General features: G+C 45.1%; 1 protein-coding gene across 1 annotated transcript in view; it reads left to right on the top strand.

Annotated features, from left to right (window-relative positions):
* The window catches only part of ddah1 (dimethylarginine dimethylaminohydrolase 1), a 111,151-nt gene that overhangs the window by 68,694 nt on the left and 19,192 nt on the right, over positions 1 to 23,265 (top strand). Inside the window, 2 exon segments of the mRNA XM_084164129.1 lie at positions 20,284 to 20,383; positions 21,727 to 21,800. Coding sequence (XP_084020255.1) covers positions 20,284 to 20,383; positions 21,727 to 21,800 — 174 coding nt within the window.

Below are 23,265 nucleotides of genomic sequence, written 5' to 3'. Positions count from 1 at the left end.
AAGTAAGTGACTTTTTCAAGTGTTTACAGTATGGTTATGTAAGGTCTTCCTGATTATGTCTTCACAGCAATAACTCATTTAACATACATTTCCTGAGGATTCATTGTAGAGGCATTTTAGCATAGCTGCTTCAGCCAAAATAATAATGCACAATTGTGATGAACACCAAAAGACCTGTAACCCTGAGGGGAAACTAAAAACATTGTTCCATTTCTCTTCAACTTTTTCTGTAAACACTGATCTGCCCTGACATTAGCCCTGAGCCAGAAGATGATGACCGTTATGACCCTGTTTTAATGGGCTGAGACTGGAGAGTCATGCATTGAGCAAAACATTTTATATTTAGTCATTTAGCAGACGCTCTTATCCAGAGCGACTTACAGTTAGTGAGTGCATACATTATTATAAAAAAATTTAAAATCATACTGGCCCCCCGTGGGAATCGAACCCACAACCCTGGCGTTGCAAACGCCATGCTCTACCAACTGAGCTACATCCCTGCCGGCCATTCCCTCCCCTACCCTGGACGACTTGTGCGCCGCCCCATGGGTCTCCCGGTCGTGGCCGGCTATGACAGAGCCTGGATTCGAACCAGGATCTCTAGTGGCACAGCTAGCACTGCATCCTTAGACCACTGCGCCACTCGGGAGAGAAAAAAACACCCACCCAATCAAGGGAAAGAACCTGGGAGGCGGCTGGTGAGAAGCCAGTCACACACACACACACACACACATATTGGCTTATCTAGTAGGAAATCCTACAGCAGTCTTCACTCTCTATCTATAAACACAGAAGGCTCACCTCATGCTCCGGCTTTTCAATACATAGAATTAATCTAACGGCTATAGCCACATAAATGTAACAAAATAATGGGACTGGTTTTACCCCATTTCGACCTAAAGAAAAAGTCCTAAATCCTTATTGGTAATGTGAGAGAGTTTTATGAGGACAAAGAGTGTCCATGAACTGAGAGAGTATTTGAAAGGAACTGATTTACGAGGAAGAATGCAGTGATTATAGTGTCTGTACACTGTAAAGGGATTTAGTTTGAGAAACCGGGGAACTCACGCTCAACTTTAAAGTTGTTCCTTGCTCCTTGCAGAGGACTTATGCTTATCCTGTTGATGAGAAGACACTGTGTGCTTCCGAAGTGGCACCCAATTGGCTAGCGCAATATTTTTGACCATAATCCTATGCGACCTTATAGTAGTGCACTATATAGGGAATAACGTGTCATTTCAGACACAACCACTTTCATTCTATGGGGGTTCCAGTGTGAACTAGCTGTCCCTAGTAAAGCCTTAAGACCTATTTATAGCCCAGTCCCTTCTATTGTACTTCCACTCCTCTCTGCCTCCTTTAGGTGGACCCCTGGTCCCTGGCTCCCTGGTCCCTACTGGTCTACATCAGCGTCTGTCTGACCCCTTGTTTCATACTGCAGGAAAAAAAGAAACTCCTTCTTCTGGAAAAGCCCTTCATTATCATTTATGGGAAACCTCATGGCCCACTCTCGCTTTTTTCCTTTTCCCGCTCCCATTAAAATAATAAAAAAAGAACATACTTTCCTTGTTTCCTTATGTTTCTATCCATACTCCCATAGTCTGTGTATACATGACTGCTGTGTTGGGAAATCTCCCCATAATAGGTCGTTAGTTTGTACTATGGCTGGTTGGCAGAAAACTCCCCTTTTTCCCTCTGGGAACACATCCATCACATTCTTTGGAAAGTCTGGGTGTTGCCGTATGGTATGGTATTCTCTTACTGCAAAAGCACGGCTGTGTGCGTGTGCGTGTGTGTGCGAGCTCGTGTGTGTGTTTTCAAAACCATTTAATTGTTCTGGAGCAGAGCAGAGAACAAATCGCTGGGAACACCTACAAAATGTAATTAAATGGAAAAATAAGGATTATACAGTCAAAGGGTAACTTTAGTGAGTGTATGGATTATGGACCCATGTTATTTGATGTTGAATTGATGATTTTCGGTACTTCTGAACAGGACCGTGTGTGCCACTTACCACTGGTGTAAGGTGACTGCCAATATGACTACAATGTCTTGTTATTTGGTCGCCTTCTTCAAACTTCAAGCTCAACAAAACAGCAAACATCCCACTGTGCAAAAACTGGTTGAATAAACTTTGTTTCCATGTAATTTCAACCCAAAACATCTGTGATGACGTTGAATCAAGGTGGAAACTGATTAGATTTGCAAAAATCATCAACGTATTTTTTTCACCCAACTCTCAACCTAAATCCAATGACGTGATTTGTATTTTTACCAAATGTAAATCAAAACTAGACCTTGAACTGTGGCATGAGTCTTTAACCTGAAGCCAGCGTTTTCCTTCTCTGTTTTATGTTTTTTATAAAGCGTCACACCTACAGTAGGGTTGACATTTCCTCTGAATGACTCACAGTCAGTATCCTCTGAAGCCTGGTGGTTCCTCTGACCTCCATGGAGGGGGTTCCTCTCTCCCTCAGAGGCCCAGAGCAGGGTAACCCTGCGTGGGCTGAGCTCCCCCACCTTCAGCCTCCCTCTTCCAGGCTTGGGAGGATGAGAGAGGAGAGGGGGATTCCTTTAGCGATAGCATTAGTATCACCCTTCTCCTCACCCGTGACTCATCTCTCTCTCTTCCCCCTCTCCCCCTCTCTCTCGCTCTCTCTCTTCCCCCTCTCCCCCTCTCTCTCTCTCTCTCTCTCTCTCTCTCTTCCCCCTCTCTTCTACCCCCTCTCTCTTCCCCCTCTCACCCCCCCTCTCTCTTTTCCCCCTTTCCCCATCTCCAGCTCTCTCTCTCTCTCTCTCTCTTCCCCCCTCCCCCTCTCTCTCTCTGCCTAGTTTAACTACCAGTCTCCTTTTCTTCTCCCGTCTCAAAGCATCAAAACAGATTTGTTTATTTCCCTCTCTGGAAGGGTCATCTGGGGTCACGCTCTGGGAGACATAAGTTCAGGAGAAGTGTTTGTTTGGACATTCCTTGCATTCACCGCACGCCTTCTCGCATGAGACGGCCGGGAGCTCTATGATTCAAATCAAATCAAATCTAATCTAATTTTATTGGCCACATGTGCCGAATACAACAGGTGCAGACATTACAGTGAAATGCTTACTTACAGCCCTTAACCAACAGTGCATTTATTTTTTATAAAAAAGTAAAATAAAACAACAACAAAAAAGTGTTGAGAAAAAAGAGCAGAAGTAAAATAAAATAACAGTAGGGAGGCTATATATACAGGGGGGTACCGGTGCAGAGTCAATGTGCGGGGGCACCGGCTAGTTGAGGTAGTTGAAGTAATATGTACATGTGGGTAGAGTTAAAGTGACTATGCATAAATAATTAACAGAGTAGCAGCAGCGTAAAAAGATGGGGTGGGGGGGCAGTGCAAATAGTCTGGGTAGCCATGATTAGCTGTTCAGGAGTCTTATGGCTTGGGGGTAGAAGCTGTTGAGAAGTCTTTTGGACCTAGACTTTGTGTGTGTGTGTGTGTGTGTGTGTGTGTGTGTGTGTGTGTGTGTGTGTGTGTATGCCTACATTTTACGTATGGGTGGTCCCAGGAATCAAACCCATTATCCTGGCATTGCTAGTGCCATGCTCTACCAACTGAGCTACAAGGACCATAGTGTTGAGTGTTTGGTATGGTGGAGCCAGTTAGGTCAGTGTTAAGTCATTCACTGCTCCACTACAGATGTGGGTGGTCCTGTGTACCTGCCCAGGTAGGCCAAAGGTGGGCTTGGTGTAGAGTTTCCCTCCACTTTAGCTAGAGAAAGGAAAAGTAACCATACAGCAGCTATAAGCGAGAGACTGAGTGGGACCACCTCTCGTTAAGTGCCTAGTAGGGCTGTGACGGTCATGGAATTTTGGATGACGGTTATTGGCCAGCAAAATGACCGCGTCTCCTTAACAACCTTTCGAATGGCAAAATATATACACTGAATAAAAATATAAACGCAACATGTAAAGAGTTGGTCCCATGTTTCAGGAGGTGAAATAAAAAATCTCTGAAATGTTCCATATGCACAAAAAGCTTATTTCTCTCAAATTGTGTCCACAAATTTGTTTACATCCCTGTAAAAAAATTGTTTTAAACATTTTGGTCATTTATTTTGGTCAGTATGATAATGTATGCACTCACTAACTGTAAGTCGCTCTGGATAAGAGTGTCTGCTAAATGACTAAAATGTAAAAGAGTTGAAGAGGTAGGGTTTCAGATGTTTTCGGAAGATGGGCAGGGACTCTGCTGTCCTAGCTTCAGGGGGAAGCTGGTTCCACCATTGGGGTGAGGACTGGGCTGAGTGGGAGCTGCCCTCCCGTAGGGGTGGGAGGACCAAGAGACCTGAGGTGGCAGAACGGAGTGCTCGGTTTGGGGTATGGGGTTTGAGCATAGCCTGAAGGTAGGGAGAGGCAGTTCCTCTTGTTGTTCCGTAGGTAAGCACCATGGTCTTGTAGTGGATGCGAGCTTCAACTGGAAGCCAGTGGAGTGTGCGGAGGAGCGGGGTGACATGAGAGAACTTGGGAAGGTTGAAAACCAGGTGGGCTGCTGCATTCTGGATAAGTTGCAGGGGTTTGATGGCGGGGAGCCCAGCCAACAGCGAGTTGCAGTAGTCCAGACGGGAGAGGACAAGTGCCTGGATTAGGACCTGCGCCGCTTCCTGTATGAGGTAGGGCCGTACTCTACGGATTTTGTAGAGCATGAACCTGCAGGAGAGGGTCACTGCTTTGATGTTTGCAGAGAACGACAGGGTGTTGTCCAGGTTCACGCCAAGGTTCTTTGCACTCTGGGAGGGTGACACTGTGGAATTGTCAACCGTGATGGAGAGGTCATTGAGTGAGCATTTCTCCTTTGCCAAGATAATCAAGAAGCTGATTAAACAGCATGATCATTACACAGGTGCACCTTGTGCTGGGGACAATAAAAGGCACTTGTGTAGTTTTGTCACACAACACAATGCCACAGATGTCTCAAGTTGAGGGAGCGTGCAATTGGTATGCTGACTGCAGGAATGTCCACCAGAGCTGTTGCCAGAAAATGTAATGTTCATTTCTCTACCATAAGCTGCCTGTCGTTTTAGAGAATTTGGCAGTACATCCAACCGGCCTCACAACCGCAGACCACGTGTAACCCCGCCAGCCCAGGACCTCCACATCCGGCTTCTTCACCTGCGGGATCATCTGAGGTGGGGTTTGGGGGGGTGCTGAGGAGTATTTATGTCTGTAATGAAGCCCTTTTGTGGGGAAAAACTCATTCTGATTGGCTGGGCCTGGCTCCCCACTGGGTGGGCCTAGCTTCCAAGTGGAGGGCCTATGATCATAGGCCAAAATGAATTTATTTAAATTGACTGATTTCCTTATATGAACTGTAACTCAGTCAAATCTTTGAAATTGTTGCGTTTATATTTTTTGTTCAGTATATATATATATATGTTGTTGTTTTTTACACAAATGTTTTCCTCTCCTCCACTCCTGACTGCATGTGCTACCATATATTGTATTTCTGTGTGCTGCTGCTGCACTTTGCCTGCACCTTTCTATGTGTGCTCTTTTGCTAGAATGCCTTGCTTGTTTCAGCAAGGATTAACAAAGTTTCATCACATTTTTTTTATTTTTTGGTCATTTAGCAGACGCTCTTAACCAGAGCGACTTACAGGAGCAATTAGGGTTAAGTGCCTTGCTCAAGGGCACATCGACAGATTTTTCACCTAGTCAGCTCGGGGATTAGAACCAGCGACCTTTCGGTTACTGGCACAACGCTCTTAACCACTAAGCTACCTGCCGCCCCATAAAATATACTTTGATTTGTTTAACACTTTTTTGGTTACTACATGATTCCATATGTGTTATTTCATAGTTTTGATGTCTTCACTATTATTCTACAATGTAAAAAATTGTAAAAATAAAGAAAAACCCTTGAATGAGTAGGTGTGTCCAAACTTTTTGACTGGTAGTATACAGTTGAAGTCAGAAGCTTACATACACTTAGGTTGGAGTCATTAAAACTCGTTTTTCAACCACTCCACAAATTTCTTTTTAACAAACTATAGTTTTGGCAAGTCAGTTAGGACATCTACTTTGTGCATGACACAAGTATTTTTCCAACAATTGTTTACAGACAGATTATTTCACTTATAATTCACTGTATCACAATAACAGTGGGTCAGAAGTTTACATACACTAAGTTGACTGTGCCTTTAAACAGCTTGGAAAATTCCAGAAAATGATGTCATGGCTTTAGAAGCTTCTGATAGGCTAATTGACATCATTTGAGTAAATTGAAGGTGTACCTGTGGATGTATTTCAAGGCCTACCTTCAAACTCAGTGCCTCTTTGCTTGACATCATAGGAAAATCTAAAGAAATCAGCCAAGACCTCAGTCTGGTTCATCCTTGGGAGCAATTTCCAAACGCCTGAAGGTACCACGTTCATCTGTACAAACAATAGTATGCATGTATAAACACCATGGGACCACGCAGCCGTCATACCGCTCAAGAAGGAGAGGCGTTCTGTCTCCTAGAGATGAACGTACTTTAGTGCGAAAAGTGCAAATCAATCCCAGAACAACAGCAAAGGACCTTGTGAAGATGCTGGAGGAAACAGGTACAAAACTATCTATATCCACAGTAAAACGAGTCCTATATCGACATAACCTGAAAGGCCGCCCAGCAAGGAAGAAGCCACTGGTGTAACTGAGTCAGGTTTGTAGGCCTTCTTGCTCGCACACACTTTTTCAGTTCTGCCCACAGATGTTCTATAGGATTGAGGTCAGGGCTTTGTGATGGCCACTCCAATACCTTGACTTTGTTGTCCTTAAGCCATTTTGCCACAACGGCCAGGTAGGCGTCCACTGTAATCCTCCGTGGGGGGGTTTATTGCTTCAGCCCTAGAGGGGCAAAGGGGTGTAGGAGGGGTAGAGGGGTGTAGGAGGGGTAGAGAGGTGTAGGAGGAGTGTAGGAGAGGTAGAGGGGTGTATGAGGGGTAGAGGGGTGTATGAGGAGTGTAGGGGTACAGTCCCTGGTGGTCAAGGCAAAACAGGAAGGAATCCAACAGACTAAAACGTCTTTGTTCCGTCTGAGTTGGAGTAGAGTTACAGAAAGACAACCCATACCCCCTCCCACACACACACACACACCTTCAACAAACCCTGTTGCCATCCGGCTCTACTCTCTATATTTGTGGAGCCGTCAGAGCACAGTAGAAGTAGGGATCAGACACATTCTTCACACACACACAGCTACTACAACACCATACACAGGTATGTCTGCCTGGCTCTGCTGCTGATATAAGGAGGGAGATTTGAGGATTGGTAGGAGAAGCTTTATTTTCCCTGGGACTGGAACTGGGCCTTACCTTGGCAGGGTCGGCTATGCTGTCACCTGTGTTTGTTGTTGTAGTAGAGCTGTGTGTGTGTGTGGCTTGGGCGGTATACCGTAAATACCGGATAGCACGGACCTTGCCCTCTGGCCTCTAGCTAGGCTACATAAGAGAGTAGAGTAGAGAGTAGGTGTGTTTACTACAGTGCTAGGTCTATACAGCACTAACGCTCCCATCCTACGAGGCTTCCCTTGTGAGTTTACTGTATACTGAAACACGCCTATAAGAATAAGACGCTACTGCTTAAGATGCTATTGCACAGCTACTGTGCCGACGTTTCTTTAAACTCATCTTTAAAATGGATAGTGATAGAGTGCTTATTACTATAAGTAGTTACTAGTTTGTTAGAAATACTCAATTGGGACTCGTTCCCAGTGTGGAAGGGTAGTTGACTCGTTCCCAGTGTGGGAGGGTAGTTGACTCGTTCCCAGTGTGGGAGGGTAGTTGACTCGTTCCCAGTGTGGGAGGGTAGTTGACTCGTTCCCAGTGTGGAAGGGTAGTTGACTCGTTCCCAGTGTGGGAGGGTAGTTGACTCGTTCCCAGTGTGGAAGGGTAGTTGACTCGTTCCCAGTGTGGAAGGGTAGTTGACTCGTTCCCAGTGTGGGAGGGTAGTTGACTCGTTCCCAGTGTGGGAGGGTAGTTGACTCGTTCCCAGTGTGGGAGGGTAGTTGACTCGTTCCCAGTGTGGGAGGGTAGTTGACTCGTTCCCAGTGTGGGAGGGTAGTTGACTCGTTCCCAGTGTGGGAGGGTAGTTGACTCGTTCCCAGTGTGGGAGGGTAGTTGACTCGTTCCCAGTGTGGGAGGGTAGTTGACTCGTCCCCAAGAGGGAGGGGTAGCGAGGGAGGGTGTGATTGAATCACTTTGAAAGAAAACAAACTGAAAGTGAACGTCCTTATTGTGGAGTCCTTAACAAAGCCAGTTTTCAACATGACACGGTGTATCTAATGATAGTGACAGAAAAACAGCCTTTCTCTCTCAACGCTCTGAATGCCAGGGCAGATGCCTGAGCTGGTATAGCAGCTGCCTTGATACAGCTGAAAACAAACTCTGTTTGACTAACAAGAGATATAATGGTCCCCTTCTTGCCTAACACCCCAGGGGGTTGGAGGGTTTAGGGCACGGTAACACCAAGGGGATGGGACTGTAATGTACCCCCAGCAGGGTGAGAGGGGTGGGGGTGGGAGGGGGAGGGGGGCTACCTGGCTGTTCACTCTGGCTCGCTTGGGTAACAGGGCGGAGGGTGGAACATAACAGAATAGAAGAGAACATAGTGTGGCACAGAGAACCCTACCTTGCCAAGTCTCTCTCTCTCGCTCTCTCTCTCTCTCTGAGGGTTTTCTATGTGAGGTTCATCAGACCTAAATTCAGTGTCCAGCACAACAATCCACACTCAGACCATAATGTACCCTGCCGCACCCTCCATAATACCCTGACCTTACATCTCCCCTCTATAGTGAAGCCATAAATGTGTCTGGCAGCGGTTGGCTCTAGTCTGCCTCCTAAATGGCACCCTTTTCCCTTTGTACTGCACTACTTTTGACCAAAGCCCTGCACTCTGCACTATATAGGAAAATTGAATGCTATTTTGGACAAAGCCTCAGTCTGGCAGTGGTTGGATCTAGGTCTCTGGCTCTAGCTTCCTCTCCTTTCCTCTGCTGTTGAGACAGGCGGCCAGATCTCCTGTGGATGTTGCTCTGCTCTGCTGTGAGGTTCTAGATGAAAATACTGTAACTGCTTTACTTTGACCTACTTCTCAAAGATTGATGTAATCCCTAAGCAGATGGTTGTGTGTTATGCGAGAGAACGAGAGAGAGAGAAGTAGGGAGAGAAAAGAGAGAATGAATGTCTTGGTTAACTTAGCCGCAGGTATCTTTCCAATGTATTCCCCTGGGATTTGTATGGATACCGCCTGCCTGGTCTGGATGAGGCTTTGAGAGGTTATTTTCATTAGACTGTTGCACAACTGAGTTGTTGTTTTTTCATCGTTCCTCTGTTAACTGGTCGTGTGCTGTAACCCAGTTCACTGCAGGAATGGGACATTTGACTATAGTTACAGAAGCAGGGCATATAGTATGCTATTTATGCAACAGAAAGCAGGGCATAAAGAATGCTATGTATGCAACACAAAGATAATTGACACAGTACTGTGTGTGTGCATGTGGCGTGCGTGAGTGACCAAGCGTGTGCGCATGTATTTCGGTTTGTGTGAGAGAAAGTGAGATAGAGAGCATAATCTCTATCTCGGCAGCTGTGTTGGTTTACTGGAGAGTTAGATGTTAGAGGAGACTGTTCAGAGCTGTGTTGGTTTACTGGAGAGTTAGATGTTAGAGGGGACTGTTCAGAGCTGTGTTGGTGTAATGGAGAGTTAGATGTTAGACGAGACTGTTCAGAGCTGTGTTGGTGTAATAGAGAGTTAGATGTTAGAGGAGACTGTTCAAAGCTGTGTTGGTGTAATGGAGAGTTAGATTGGCATCAAGGTAACAATAGCCCTGCCAGGGTCCTATTAGCCCTCACAAACACACTCTCCCAAGCTGCTGCTGCTGCGTGTATGCGTTCGTGCGCGAGTGTGTTATCCTCAAGGCCAGGTATGCAAATCCCGAGGGAATCACTCAGTGAGAATCATCGACCATAGCAAACCTCTGGACAAACGGTGATTGAGTCCTTAAAGAGTGACTGCCTTTAAAAAGCAACGGATCCCTTTGAAAACAGTCTATGTGGCATCGATATGAGTCAGAAACAGTTGTTCTAGTGTCAAAATTGACTACAAAGTGTAAATAGGATCATTTTGGTCATAAAGTCAGTCTTGTCTAATATGGAGTTTGGAACATCTGTGCGTCACAACGGGTAAATAAAGGTTGGGTTTTGATTTGATGATGTCCATTTGCCCACTAACATCGGATGAACAGCTGCAGTGATTTCTCTCTATCCAAAGGCATAGACAGTGAGAAAGACCTGCCCAGTAGCTCCGACTTTGTTTACATAAGACAACACGTCACACATTTTTTTACTTGAGAAATACTGCACCAAACACATTAGTTAGATGTAAAATTGCACAACTAAAACATCCTCTGCAAAAAAGTAAAAATTAATGACAGATTTCTTGAGTTATCTTAGATTCATTCTGGGAATTTTGAGGAAGTAGAAGACTTCAGCGTCTCATGAGGGACAAACATCATTAACCAAATGCAGAATGGTCAGGAAACACACCTCCAAGACTGAAATCATTTTTTTTTAATGAGCAACAGAGAAACACTTGCCAATTGGCGTGTTCAGTGGGCTCTTTAAGGCTCTCAGTTACTCCTATCATCACTGAACAGAGTCCAGTCGTCTCTCTGGTTCTTCCATGACGTCAAAGATACACTAAAAAGATCTGATAACGTTATCCTGATGGATGTTTTACGTTTATTCACATTCCTTCTCTGGGGTAGATAGCTTTGAAAGGTAGCTTTGTCATTAGCGTTTTCCTACTCCGATCGGCATTCCCATTCCATTCTTTGAACTTCCTTCTTTGCATTAGTCCTATATGTTCATCCTCATCTGTGCTCTGGGATGGAGAAGGATGCAATTGCTGCCAGCAATTTGGGGCGTTCCTGCCTGTGGGCAGTCCTGCATCTGCAGGAACCCCTCTTTATCCTTCTATTGGTCCGTTTTTAAGCGAGTCCAGGCGGGAGGTGGGGACGCTCCAGTACAGTAGGTGGTGGTAATGCACCATAATGTTGGGGGGAATGCCCACATGCAGGAGCGCCCCAAATTGCAGGCCACAATCACACACTATTGCTGGGATGTCCAGCAAAAGCTCCAGTGACCATTGATGACACATGAACTTGACTTTTCCCAACTCATATTGCCCAATGGCCGTGGAATATAAGTGACGCTATTTTATTCTCTATACATGTTCCGACTATTAATAGCCTGGTCCCACATCTGTTTGTGATGTCTTGCATGACAGTGACCATAGGAGTTGTCAAGGCAGCACAAACAGATCTGGGACCAAACTACTTAGGGCCTCAACCCAAAATACCATGCTGTTAATACTAGCTGTCATACTAGCTGTCAAGCCAATCACAGAGTACAATCTCAGTGACCTCATGCGTACAGTACATACATATATGAGTCCAGTTAAAGACAGCCCAAGAATGTCATAATAAGTAGCCGTTGTAACCACCCCCCTTTTCTTCTCTCTCTGAGACACTCCAAGCAGTGACTTGGGGAATCCTGTCATTGACCCATCTACCAACACTGTTGAGTAAAGTGTAACTTACTTGCAGGAGTAAACTTCATTACATGAGACTGTGTGGAGTGTTTTGTTGGCCCCATGGAGCGTGGGACACTGTTACTGGGGGTAGAATGGGTTAGGATGACTGGGGGAAGAGGGGCTCTGGAATACCGGCCAAGGCTCTGGAATGTCATTGTGTTCTTCGTTCCTATTCGGAATGTTCCAAGTTCTATCTGGCTGATGGTTCTTTTTAGCAATTAGATGCGATATCACTGCTGGGTCCAGATTGTTCCAGGCAAGCAGGACAAGAGCGGGGTCTATACAAGCCCAGAGAAAAGGCTCTACTGTCCTTTCTGCGCTGCCCAGGAACGGGAGGAATGTGGGCAGGCGGGGCCCAGAACAGAACAGCTAAAACCCCCTCATGAATTTTTAAAGGCCTTTCTCATTCAAAGCAGGGTCTGGCTCTCAGCGTGTGGCCCTGGGCAGGGCGGGCCGGGAGGTGTAGCAGAAGAGTGGGTAGCGGCCGGTTGGAGAGCGGAGCTGGCACCCTCTTTACATAACAGCCAGGGTGGGGGGGGATATTGGGTATCCCGGGTCTGGGAGATAATGGCCACTCACTCCGTCCGTGCGGCTAGACTATCCAGGTGCATTCTTGGCGCTGCCGTGCGTGTCTGGAGAGAATGGGGGGAACAAGAGAGAGGGAGAAAAAGAGAGACGGTACATTATAGAAGACGGTTCCATTAGTTAGGCCAACAGTTGACCTTGTGCAGTTTCATGGGACTTATGAATGAACAAACAAATAACCTAGTCATATACAGGTATACAGTTTAAATAACCCACTCATTTCTTTATTTTTGTTATTTTTTTATTTAACCTTTATTTAACTAGGCAAGTCAGTTAAGAACTCATTCTTATTTACAATGACAGCCTACCAAAAGGCAAAAGGCCTCCTGCGGGGACGGGGGCTGGGATTAAAAATAAAAATATAGGACAAAACACACATGACAAGAGAGACACCACAACACTACATAAAGAGAGACCTAAGACAACAACATAGCATGGCAGCAACACATGACAACACAGCATGGTAGCAACACCACATGACAACAACATGGTAGCAACACAACATGGCAGCAGCACAACATGGTAGCAGAACAAAACATGGTACAAACATTATTGGGCACAGACAACAGCACAAAGGCAAGAAGGTAGAGACAACAATACATCACGCGAAGCAGCCACAACTGTCAGTAAGAGTGTCCATGATTGAGTCTTTGAATGAAGAGATGGAGATAAAACTGTCCAGTTTGAGTATTTTTTGCAGCTCTTTCCAGTCGCTAGCTGCAGCGAACTGAAAAGAGGAGCGACCCAGGGATGTGTGTGCTTTCGGTAGCCTCTTTAATTCAGCCAGAGCGTTATTGTGAATGCATCAGGGTGTACGAGCTGGGAAGAGAAGTGGTCTATTGGAACAGAGCAGAGGCATTGTTAGCCTCAAGGTTGATTTATTCTAATTAGCACCATGTCTGTTGAGCCTTGCAGAGGCCTAGTGGAGGCTTAGCAACATGCTAATTGTTTTAGGCCCTGTACCAAATAGCACCCTATTCCCTATGTAGTGCACTGCTTTTGACAAGGGCCCATAGGGAATAGGGTGCCATTTGGGACGCATCCTTAGCCCCGTCTGCATGCTGATAGGCGCGCTACATCAATCACCATTAGTTACAGCACCAACAGGTCTGTCTGCTGGAACGCCCATAGATAACTATGACACACTGTGTGTGTGTGTGTGTGTCAAAACAAGTAATTCTGCTCCAGGCCTTCTGCTATCTGCCAGAGAAACAGCATCCATTTAGCAGAATGAATGACTATACGTCAATCATTTCTCTGATTTGTTGCCGTGTTATAAGGATTTGAGATGCATTCCGAGCTGAGGCCTAGTTAGAGAGGTGGGTGGATGCTCAAGGCTCACACAATGGAGGTGTTTCCAGCTTTCCTGGCAAGAGGAGACCAAGGAAAGACTTAATAGAATCTACTTTTATTAACACTCATTTAACGATTATCTCATGAATTATTTGCAACTATTGCTAGGTTTCCATCCAATTGGTGACTGATTTTCATGCGAATATTCTACAATCTGCATATAGAAAATATGCACATTTTCCCACCAGTGGTGTGTTTCCACCAAACTGACTTGTTGCGGATAAAAATCAGTGTGTGATGACGTAGTGCTCACAAAATGTACTTTTTCACTTAAGTTTTCATGTACCGAATAAAAATCTGTTGCGTTAAACAGCAAATGTGCCTACTCTGGTCTTGACAGGTGCGCTCAACAGCTCGTAGGTACAGTGCGGGTATGTGCGGGAAGTCTAGTCTACATTATGAGATTATTAGGGATAAGACAATAATTGTATTTATCAAATGGCAGTCAAGCATCTATCATCATGTCAGCAGAATAAGACCATCGATATTTATTGGAAAGGAGCAAAAAGGTCACAGTGCACTTTCCCCACCCTGTAAAGTTCATCATAAGTTATTTCATCTGTAGCCTAATAAACTGCCTGGTTTCCCGAGTCGTAGTGGGAGGACCACACACCATATCATCGTGTGACTAAGTTTACTTCCATATCAATATTTGCGCATAAAGGAGTTTCCACCTCCATTTCTCGCATAATACATTTTACTGACACAAAAAGAACCATGTCGAATGAACAAGTGATCTGTCGGCAGTTATAAAATTGTACCAAAACTTCCTGTTTCCATCACAGCTGTCGTGATTTTTTTTAAATATACGGTATGACTTTACTCGCATAAAAACTGTGGATGGAAATGTGGTTATAGTCAGTAGCATTAGTCCAATAGGAACTGCTATTAAAGGGATACTTCATTCTGGGAACTCGTGGATACCATTTTTATGTCTCTGTGTTCAGTATGAAGTAAGTTAGAGGTATTCACGAGCCAATGCTAACTAGCGTTAGCACAATGACTGGAAGTCTACAGGTACAGGAGCATACGCTAGTGTACCTGTAGACTTCCAGTCATTGCGCTAACTTTAGTTAGCATTGGCTCTAGGAACTATGTCTAACTTCCTTCATACTGCACACAGGGACATAAAAAGGGTATCCATGAGTTCATCTGACTCTGGGTAAGTAGAAAAACTTAATTGCCAGAATCTTGCAGTATCCCTTGAAGCATATTAAGTACATTTTAGACAATAGCCTTTCTGTGAGCCATTCAAAATGATGAGGAGATTGTTATGTTTAATAGATTCCAAGAAACACAAACTGTGTACACTGTGCAGTCTTAGTTATCCATGCTGCATTATGGGTAAAGGACATACTGTACAGTCTTACGTTATCCATGCTGCATTATGGGTAAAGGACATACTGTACAGTCTTACGTTATCCATGCTGCATTATGGGTAAAGGACATACTGTACAGTCTTACGTTATCCATGCTGCATTATGGGTAAAGGACATACTGTACAGTCTTACGTTATCCAGGCTGCATTATGGGTAAAGGACATACTGTACAGTCTTACGTTATCCATGCTGCATTATGGGTAAAGGACATACTGTACAGTCTTACGTTATCCATGCTGCATTATGGGTAAAGGACATACTGTGCAGTCTTACGTTATCCATGCTGCATTATGGGTAAAGGACATACTGTGCAGTCTTACGTTATCCATGCTGCATTATGGGTAAAGGACATACTGTGCAGTCTTACGTTATCCATGCTGCATTATGGGTAAAGGACATACTGTGCAGTCTTACGTTATCCATGCTGCATTATGGGTAAAGGACATACTGTGCAGTCTTATTTACATTTACGTAATTTAGCAGACGCTCTTATCCAGAGTGACTTAAAAATTGGTGCATTCACCTTATGATAGCCAGTGGGACAACCACTTTACGGCAACACTTTGCCGAATGGTGGAGTAGCTGGTCAGCTGTGGGGGAATGGTGGAGTAGGTTGGTCAACTTTGGGGGAATGGTGGAGTAGGCTGGTCAGCTGTGGGGGAATGGTGGAGTAGGTTGGTCAGCTGTGGGGGAATGGTGGAGTAGGTTGGGGAACTGTGGGGGAATGGTGGAGTAGGTTGGTCAGCTGTTGGGGAATGGTGGAGTAGGTTGGTCAGCTGTTGGGGAATGGTGGAGTAGGTTGGTCAGCTGTTGGGGAATGGAGGAGTAGGTTGGTCAACTGTGGGGGAATGGTGGAGTAGGTTGGTCAGCTGTGGGGGAATGGTGGAGTAGGCCAGGGTGGGTAACTGGCTTTTTTTTTTGTCATTTAGCAGACGCTCTTATCCAGAGCAATTAGGGTTAAGTGTCTTGCTCAAGGACACATTGACAGATATTTCACCTAGTCGGCTCGGGGATTAGAACCAGCGACCTTTCGGTTACTGGCCCAACGCACAACGCTCTTAACCACTAAGCTACCTGCCGGGTAGCTTTGCAGGGTGACTAAGGGGTGGGCACTCATTATGAAGTTGAATCTTAACCCCTTGTTGCGCTTTCTCCATCCTTAAACCGCAATGAAGGGAAGAGCAGTGAGAAGTATAGAGAAATGGAGATGAAACTGAATAAAGGGAAATGTTGACTTGATTTTGCTCCCTATACAATATAAGGCCACAGAGAGGGAAAGCAGATCTAAAATATATTGTGCCTCATTCAATACAACTTTATTTGTCCCTTTAGGGCAATTACTATTCATCTCAATTGGAGTGCTGAAGGTGTTGCCACTGATAACAATGTCTGGTCCAATTCCAATAGCTATTTTCCTTGCTGATCATTAAGAATTTACTTCATAGTATCTACCTATAGGGAGGTACAAGGGATGTGTGTGTGTGTGTGTGTGTGTGTGTGTGTGTGTGTGTGTGTGTGTGTGAGTAAGAAACTGTAAGTGTGTGTGTTATCTGTGCCGTGACCTGCATGGCAGTCTACCTGGATGACCTCATGGCTTGGCCCAGGTGACTGGTGTGAGGAGAAGCAGAAGCCTTCGATCAGCGAACAGCTAGGCTGAGGTCATGGTGAGATAGGGGCCTGTGGAAAAACTGATGCTACACTAACATCTCATCGGTCCCGGGCCCCACAGCAGTCATAGCTCCCTGGGGAAACCCAAAAACGTGGGAGTAAAAAACAGACTGGGTGGTCAGAGCCCTCACGGCCAGACGATACTGACCCAGTCCACCCCCACCAAACAACTGGTCTTCTTCTACGGAGACACACATACACACACACACAGACATACAGGTACAGCTGACCCAGAGAATGGCCCAGGAACATTTAGACTTAGATGGATCGTTTTTGAATCTTCCAACCCTTTTTAGGTTAATGTTGGTCTCCTCTCCCTGTACCCCTCTTTCCAGAGCCGCGGCCTCGTAAAAACTTTAACATACTTCCTCTGTTATGACCTTGTGGATCGCTAAGATGATGTCATGATGATCTCTTGGACAGTCTGTTTTGGTTTTATTGTCGTGCTTCATAGCTAGAACCTGGCTCTGCTGTCTGATCATCTGCCTTTTAACGCTGGTGTTTTGCAGTGATGATATCATCAGAATTTAATTACATTTTTATTTCACCTTTATTTAACCAGATAAGCCAGTTGAGAACAATTTCTCATTTACAACTGCGACCTGGCCAAGATAAAGCAAAGCAGTGCGATTTAAAAACAACAACAACACAGAGTTACACATGGGATGAAACAAAACATACAGTCAATAACACAATATAAAATCTATATACAGTGTGTGCAAATGTAGTAAATGATGGAGGTAAGGCAATAAATAGGCCATAGTGCAAAATAATTACAATTTAGTATTAACACTGGAGTGATAGATGTGCAGAAGAAGATGTGCAAATAGAGATACTGGGGTGCAAATTAGCAAAATAAATAACAATGTGGGGATGAGGTAGTTGGGTGGGCTAATTACAGATGGGCTGTGCACAGGTGCAGTGATCGGTAAGCTGCTCTGACAACTGATGCTTAAAGTTAGTGAGGGAGATAAGAGTCTCCAGCTTCAGAGATTTTTGCAGTTCGTTCCAGTCATTAGCAGCAGAGAACTGGAAGGAATGGCGGCCAAAGGAGGTGTTGGCTTTGGGGATGACCAGTGAGATATACCTGCTGGAGTGCATGCTACGGGTGGGTGTTGCTATGGTGACCAATGAGCTAAGATAAGGCGGGGATTTGCCTAGCAGTGATTTATAGATGACCTGGAGCCGGTGGGTTTGGCGACGAATATGTAGTGAGGGCCAGCCAACGAGAGCGTACAGGTCACAATGGTGGGTAGTATATGGGGCTTTGGTGACAAAACGGATGGCACTGTGATAGACTACATCCCATTTGCTGAGTAGAGTGTTGGAGGCTATTTTGTAAATGACATCGCCGAAGTCAAGGATCGGTATAATAGTCAGTTTTACGAGGGCATGTTTGGCAGCATGAGTGAAGGAGGCTTTGTTGCGAAATAGGAAGCCGATTCTAGATTTAACTTTGGATTGGAGATGCTTAATGTGAGTCTAGAAGGAGAGTTTACGGTCTAACCAGACACCTAGGTATTTGTAGTTGTCAACATATTCTAAGTCAGACCCGCCGAAAGTAGTGATTCTAGTCGGGCAGGCGGGTGCAAGCAGTGTTCGATTGATGAGCATGCATTTAGTTTTACTAGCGTTTAAGAGCAGTTGGAGGCTACGGAAGGAGTGTTGTATGGCATTGAAGCTCGTTTGTAGGTTTGTTAACACAGTGTCCCATGAAGGGCCAGATGTATACAAAATGGTGTCGTCTGCGTATAGGTGGATCTGAGAGTCACCGGCAGCAAGAGCGACATGATATGATATACACAGAGATGGTGGCTGGGGTAGGGGTAGCCAGGTGGAAAGCATGGCCAGCCGTAGCAAAATGCTTATTGAAATTCTCGATTATCGTACATTTATCGGTGGTGACAGTGTTTCCTAGCCTCAGTGCAGTGGGCAGCTGGGAGGAGGTGCTCTTATTCTCCATGGACACATCGACAGTACAGTGTCCCAAAACATTTTGGAGTTAGTGCTACAGGATGCACATTTCTGTTTGATAAAGCTAGCCTTTGCTTTCCTAACTGATTGTGTATATTGGTTCCTGACTTCCCTGAAAAGTTGCATATCGCGGGGGCTGTTTGATGCTAATGCAGTACGCCACAGGATGTTTTTGTGCTGGTCAAGGGCAGTCAAGTCTGGGGTGAACCAGGGGCTATATCTGTTCTTAGTTCTGAATTTTTTTGAATGGGGCATGCTTATTTAAGATGGAGAGGAAAGCACTTTTAAAGAACAACCAGGCATCCTCTACTGACGGAATGAGGTCGATATCCATCCAGGATACCCGGGCCAGGTAATTAGAAAGGCCTGCTTGTTGAAGTGTTTTAGGGAGCGTTTGACAGTGATGAGGGGTGGTCGTTTGACCGCGGACCCATTACGGACGCAGGCAATGAGGCAGTGATCGCTGAGATCCTGGTTGAAGACAGCGGAGGTGTATTTAGAGGGTAAATTAGTCAGGATGATATCTATGAGGGTGCCCATGTTTACGGATTTAGGGTTGTACCTGGTAGGTTCCTTGATAATTTGTGTGAGATTGAGGGCATCTAGTTTAGATTGTAGGACGGCCGGGGTGTTAAGCATATCCCAGTTTAGGTCACCAAGCAGTACGAACTCTGAGGATAGATGGGGGGCAATCAATTCACATATGGTGTCCAGGGCACAGCTGGGGGCTAAGTGGGGGTCTGTAGCAAGCGGCAACAGTGATAGACTTATTTCTGGAGAGGTGGATTTTTAGAAGTAGAACTGTTTGGGCACAGACCTGGATAGTATGATAGAGCTCTGCAGGCTATCTCTACAGTAGATTGCAACTCCGTCCCCCCGTGTACCTGTGTCTTAACCATGTCTCTCTGTGTCTTAACCATATGTCTCTCTGTGTCTTAACCGTATGTCTCTCTGTGTCTTAACCATGTCTCTCTGTGTCTTAACCATATGTCTCTCTGTGTCTTAACCGTATGTCTCTCTGTGTCTTAACCGTATGTCTCTCTGTGTCTTAACCATATGTCTCTCTGTTTCTGAACCATATGTCTCTCTGTGTCTTAACCATATGTCTCTCTGTGTCTTAACCGTATGTCTCTCTGTGTCTTAACCGTATGTCTCTCTGTGTCTTAACCGTATGTCTCTCTGTGTCTTAACCATATGTCTCTCTGTGTCTTAACCGTATGTCTCTCTGTGTCTTAACCGTATGTCTCTCTGTGTCTTAACCGTATGTCTCTCTGTGTCTTAACTGTATGTCTCTCTGTGTCTTAACCGTATGTCTCTATGTGTCTTAACCGTATGTCTCTCTGTGTCTTAACCGTATGTCTCTCTGTGTCTTAACCGTATGTCTCTCTGTGTCTTAACCGTATGTCTCTCTGTGTCTTAACCGTATGTCTCTCTGTCTCTTAACCGTATGTCTCTCTGTCTCTTAACCGTATGTCTCTCTGTCTCTTAACTGTATGTATATGTGTCTTAACCGTATGTATCTGTGTATTAACCATATGTTTAATATAATAATATTAATTAATATTAATATTTAATAATATAATATAATCTTAACCATATGTCTCTCTGTGTCTTAACTATATGTCTCTGTGTCTTAACCATATGTCTCTGTGTCTTAACCATATGTCTCTCTGTCTTAACCATATGTCTCTCTGTTTCTTTGTGTTTTCTAGACGGAGGCCATGCGGTGGGCCCTGAAGGAGCTGGGCCTGAACATCGTTGAGATGTCTGATGAGAACGCCACTCTGGACGGAGGGGACGTCCTCTTTACAGGTACACCACAACATCCCTCCAACCACATGTCAGTACACACACATCCCACCAATCACATGTGACATGCCCTTATCACAGGTACACCACAACATCCCTCCAACCACATGTCAGTACACACACATCCCACCAATCACGTGACATGCCCTTATCACAGGTACACCACCACATCCCACCAATCACATGTCGGTACACACACATCCCACCAATCACATGTGACATGCCCTTATCACAGGTACACCACCACATCCCACCAATCACATGTCGGTACACACACATCCCACCAATCACATGTGACATGCCCTTATCACAGGTACACCACCACATCCCACCAATCACATGTCGGTACACACACATCCCACCAATCACATGTGACATGCCCTTATCACAGGTACACCACCACATCCCACCAATCACATGTCGGTACACACACATCCCACCAATCACATGTGACATGCCCTTATCACAGGTACACCACCACATCCCACCAATCACATGTCGGTACACACACATCCCACCAATCACATGTGACATGCCCTTATCACAGGTACACCACCACATCCCACCAATCAAACACCATTATCACCATTACCTGCCAAGGCCACTGCCACCACCATCATTGATCACTATGGAAACTGCTATATTCAGTGAACTAAACTGTTATATCATGCAAATGATATGACCTATCACCACAGGGGTGTGAGTAAACATTGTTCAGAATAATTGTAACTCTGAATAGTCAAGTAGTTGATTTGACCTGAACTAAAATGGCAAATTACAAACTGACTGACTGCTGGTATCATTTCTATGCATGATTGAAAATGATTTGCTCAAATGGAAACGTAACCTCCCCCCACACAAACACAAACACGCACATGCACAAACACACCACCTCATTTCATCAGCTGCCTTGTTCCACATCAGGCATCTCACAATAAACCTGATGGGAGCAGAGGTAGAGAAATCGAGTCGAGGTCTTTATTATGTTCCCTCTCTGTTCATTCTGTACGCTGTGCAGGGCTTGGAAAAAGCCCTAGAACACTTAATTGAGTTTCTAGACGTTGGCTCTCTCTCCGTGGTGTGTTCCTCCCATCTCATCCAGCTGAAATGGGTTTCACATGGCAGGCAGGGCTAGAAACATTTCCTCTTGGCAACGTCGTCGCTAATGGCTAATTTGTAAAAGCTCAGCAGCTACGCCCATTCGCTCTGCTCTGGAGCGGTGAGCAAAACGTTCAGGCCACTCTCTGTTTCTATCTTTCTATTTATCTCCCTCTGTCTATGCCTCTCTTCTCTCTCTCCATCTCTCTCTCCATACTGACCACAGTTTGTCGTCTGTTTCTCCTCAGGTAGAGAATTCTTTGTGGGCCTTTCCAAACGGACCAATCAGAGAGGAGCTGAGATCCTGGCGGACGCGTTCAAGGTGAGTGAGAGCAGACTAGAGCAGTGCACCCTGGGAATATTCAGACTGACTTCCTGTGTCATCAAGCCACCATTAGTGAGGTAATCCTGGTCTCATTCAGGGGTCTCAAGGGCTACAGTGCATTCTAATCAGCTATTGATTAGGACATTGATTAGTTGGCAAACCTGGTGTATCTGGAATCTATGGCCAGTTAATGAGATTAATTGATTGAATTAGTACCAAAGAGAAACCAGAGAAAGCCTGCACATACTGTACTGAGATGATAGAGGACTGGAAGATGGCCTTGGCTTTCAGATCAGTGCATATACTGTAGGTAGATAGAGCTCTGGAGAAGAGGGTCATTCCAGAGGTCTTGGATTCAACCCCAGTCACCTTAACACTTACACACACGCACACACAGTCAGAAGGCCTTTTCTGACTTGTAAGGTCATGGGGTCCTGGAGAGTTCAACCCCCAACAATAATCTGACCGTTTCTCACTGCTCCTGTCTGTGACTAATTTAAATTCCACCATCGTATCTCTCTCAGCCTCTCACTTTTCTTCGTTATCCTTGCTAAGTCGGGTCTTGATGATGCAGCTTTTTCCCCTCCTACTGTTTTTCCCTCCTTCCTTTATCAAATGTAGGACCATTGTACAGCCTGTTGTGGTCAGACCAGGATTAACCACAGATGTGAGTGAGGGGTTGGATGTGGAAAAGGAAATACTCTGATGTGATTGAGGGGTTGGATGTGGAAAAGGAAATTATCTTCTCCTTTATGATCCTTGTTGAGTGGGGGAAACGGAGGGAAGGGAGGAGGTCAAAGTGCAGGGGAGACGTCTGTACCAGGCTATTGTCTCACATTCAGGGTCACAACACTGTACAGCTTGTCAGACACCATAAAGAAAACTTCCCCTGTAAATTAAGGAACATACAGAACAATCAGGATAGCGGAACTTCTCACTCAAAACTTATATCAAAGCTGAACACATCTCTGGGATTCCCCACAATATGATAAGTTGTTATCATGTCTCTCACAATAAGCTCAGGGGAAGGCATTTGCCTGCTGCTATCCCTTTGAATCACTGTTTGGGCTAAACTGTCTTTCCACTGATAAGGAATGACGACAGTTTGATTAAGTGGCCCACTTTGCTTTGATTCATTCAAAGGAACTCTGAGGGTTGAGTTAAGAGAGCAGGAAAGACTTTGGTGATGAGGGGAAGAGAACAATTTCACACATGATAAACTGTCAGGAAATGCCGTTCCTTGTTCCAGTCAGAGAGGAGATTTGCTTTGATCTAGGCCGACTCTTAAGCAAAAGTAAGTTAAATTAAGTAACATTTAGCAAGTAAGTTAAATTAACTTTTCCCTTAATATGGACCAGGCCAGAGAAACAGGGGCAGGAATTATGTTTCAGATATGGGTCAGCTATGACAGAGGAGAGTGAATTGACACTCCAAATAACATGTCCATTCCTGCCACAGTGGA

Source organism: Coregonus lavaretus (genome assembly GCF_964263955.1).
Source record: "Coregonus lavaretus genome assembly, chromosome: 6".
Lineage (NCBI taxonomy): Eukaryota > Metazoa > Chordata > Actinopteri > Salmoniformes > Salmonidae > Coregonus > Coregonus lavaretus.
The sequence above is the reverse complement of the archived record's forward strand: the minus strand, read 5'-3'. Positions and strand labels throughout refer to the sequence as shown.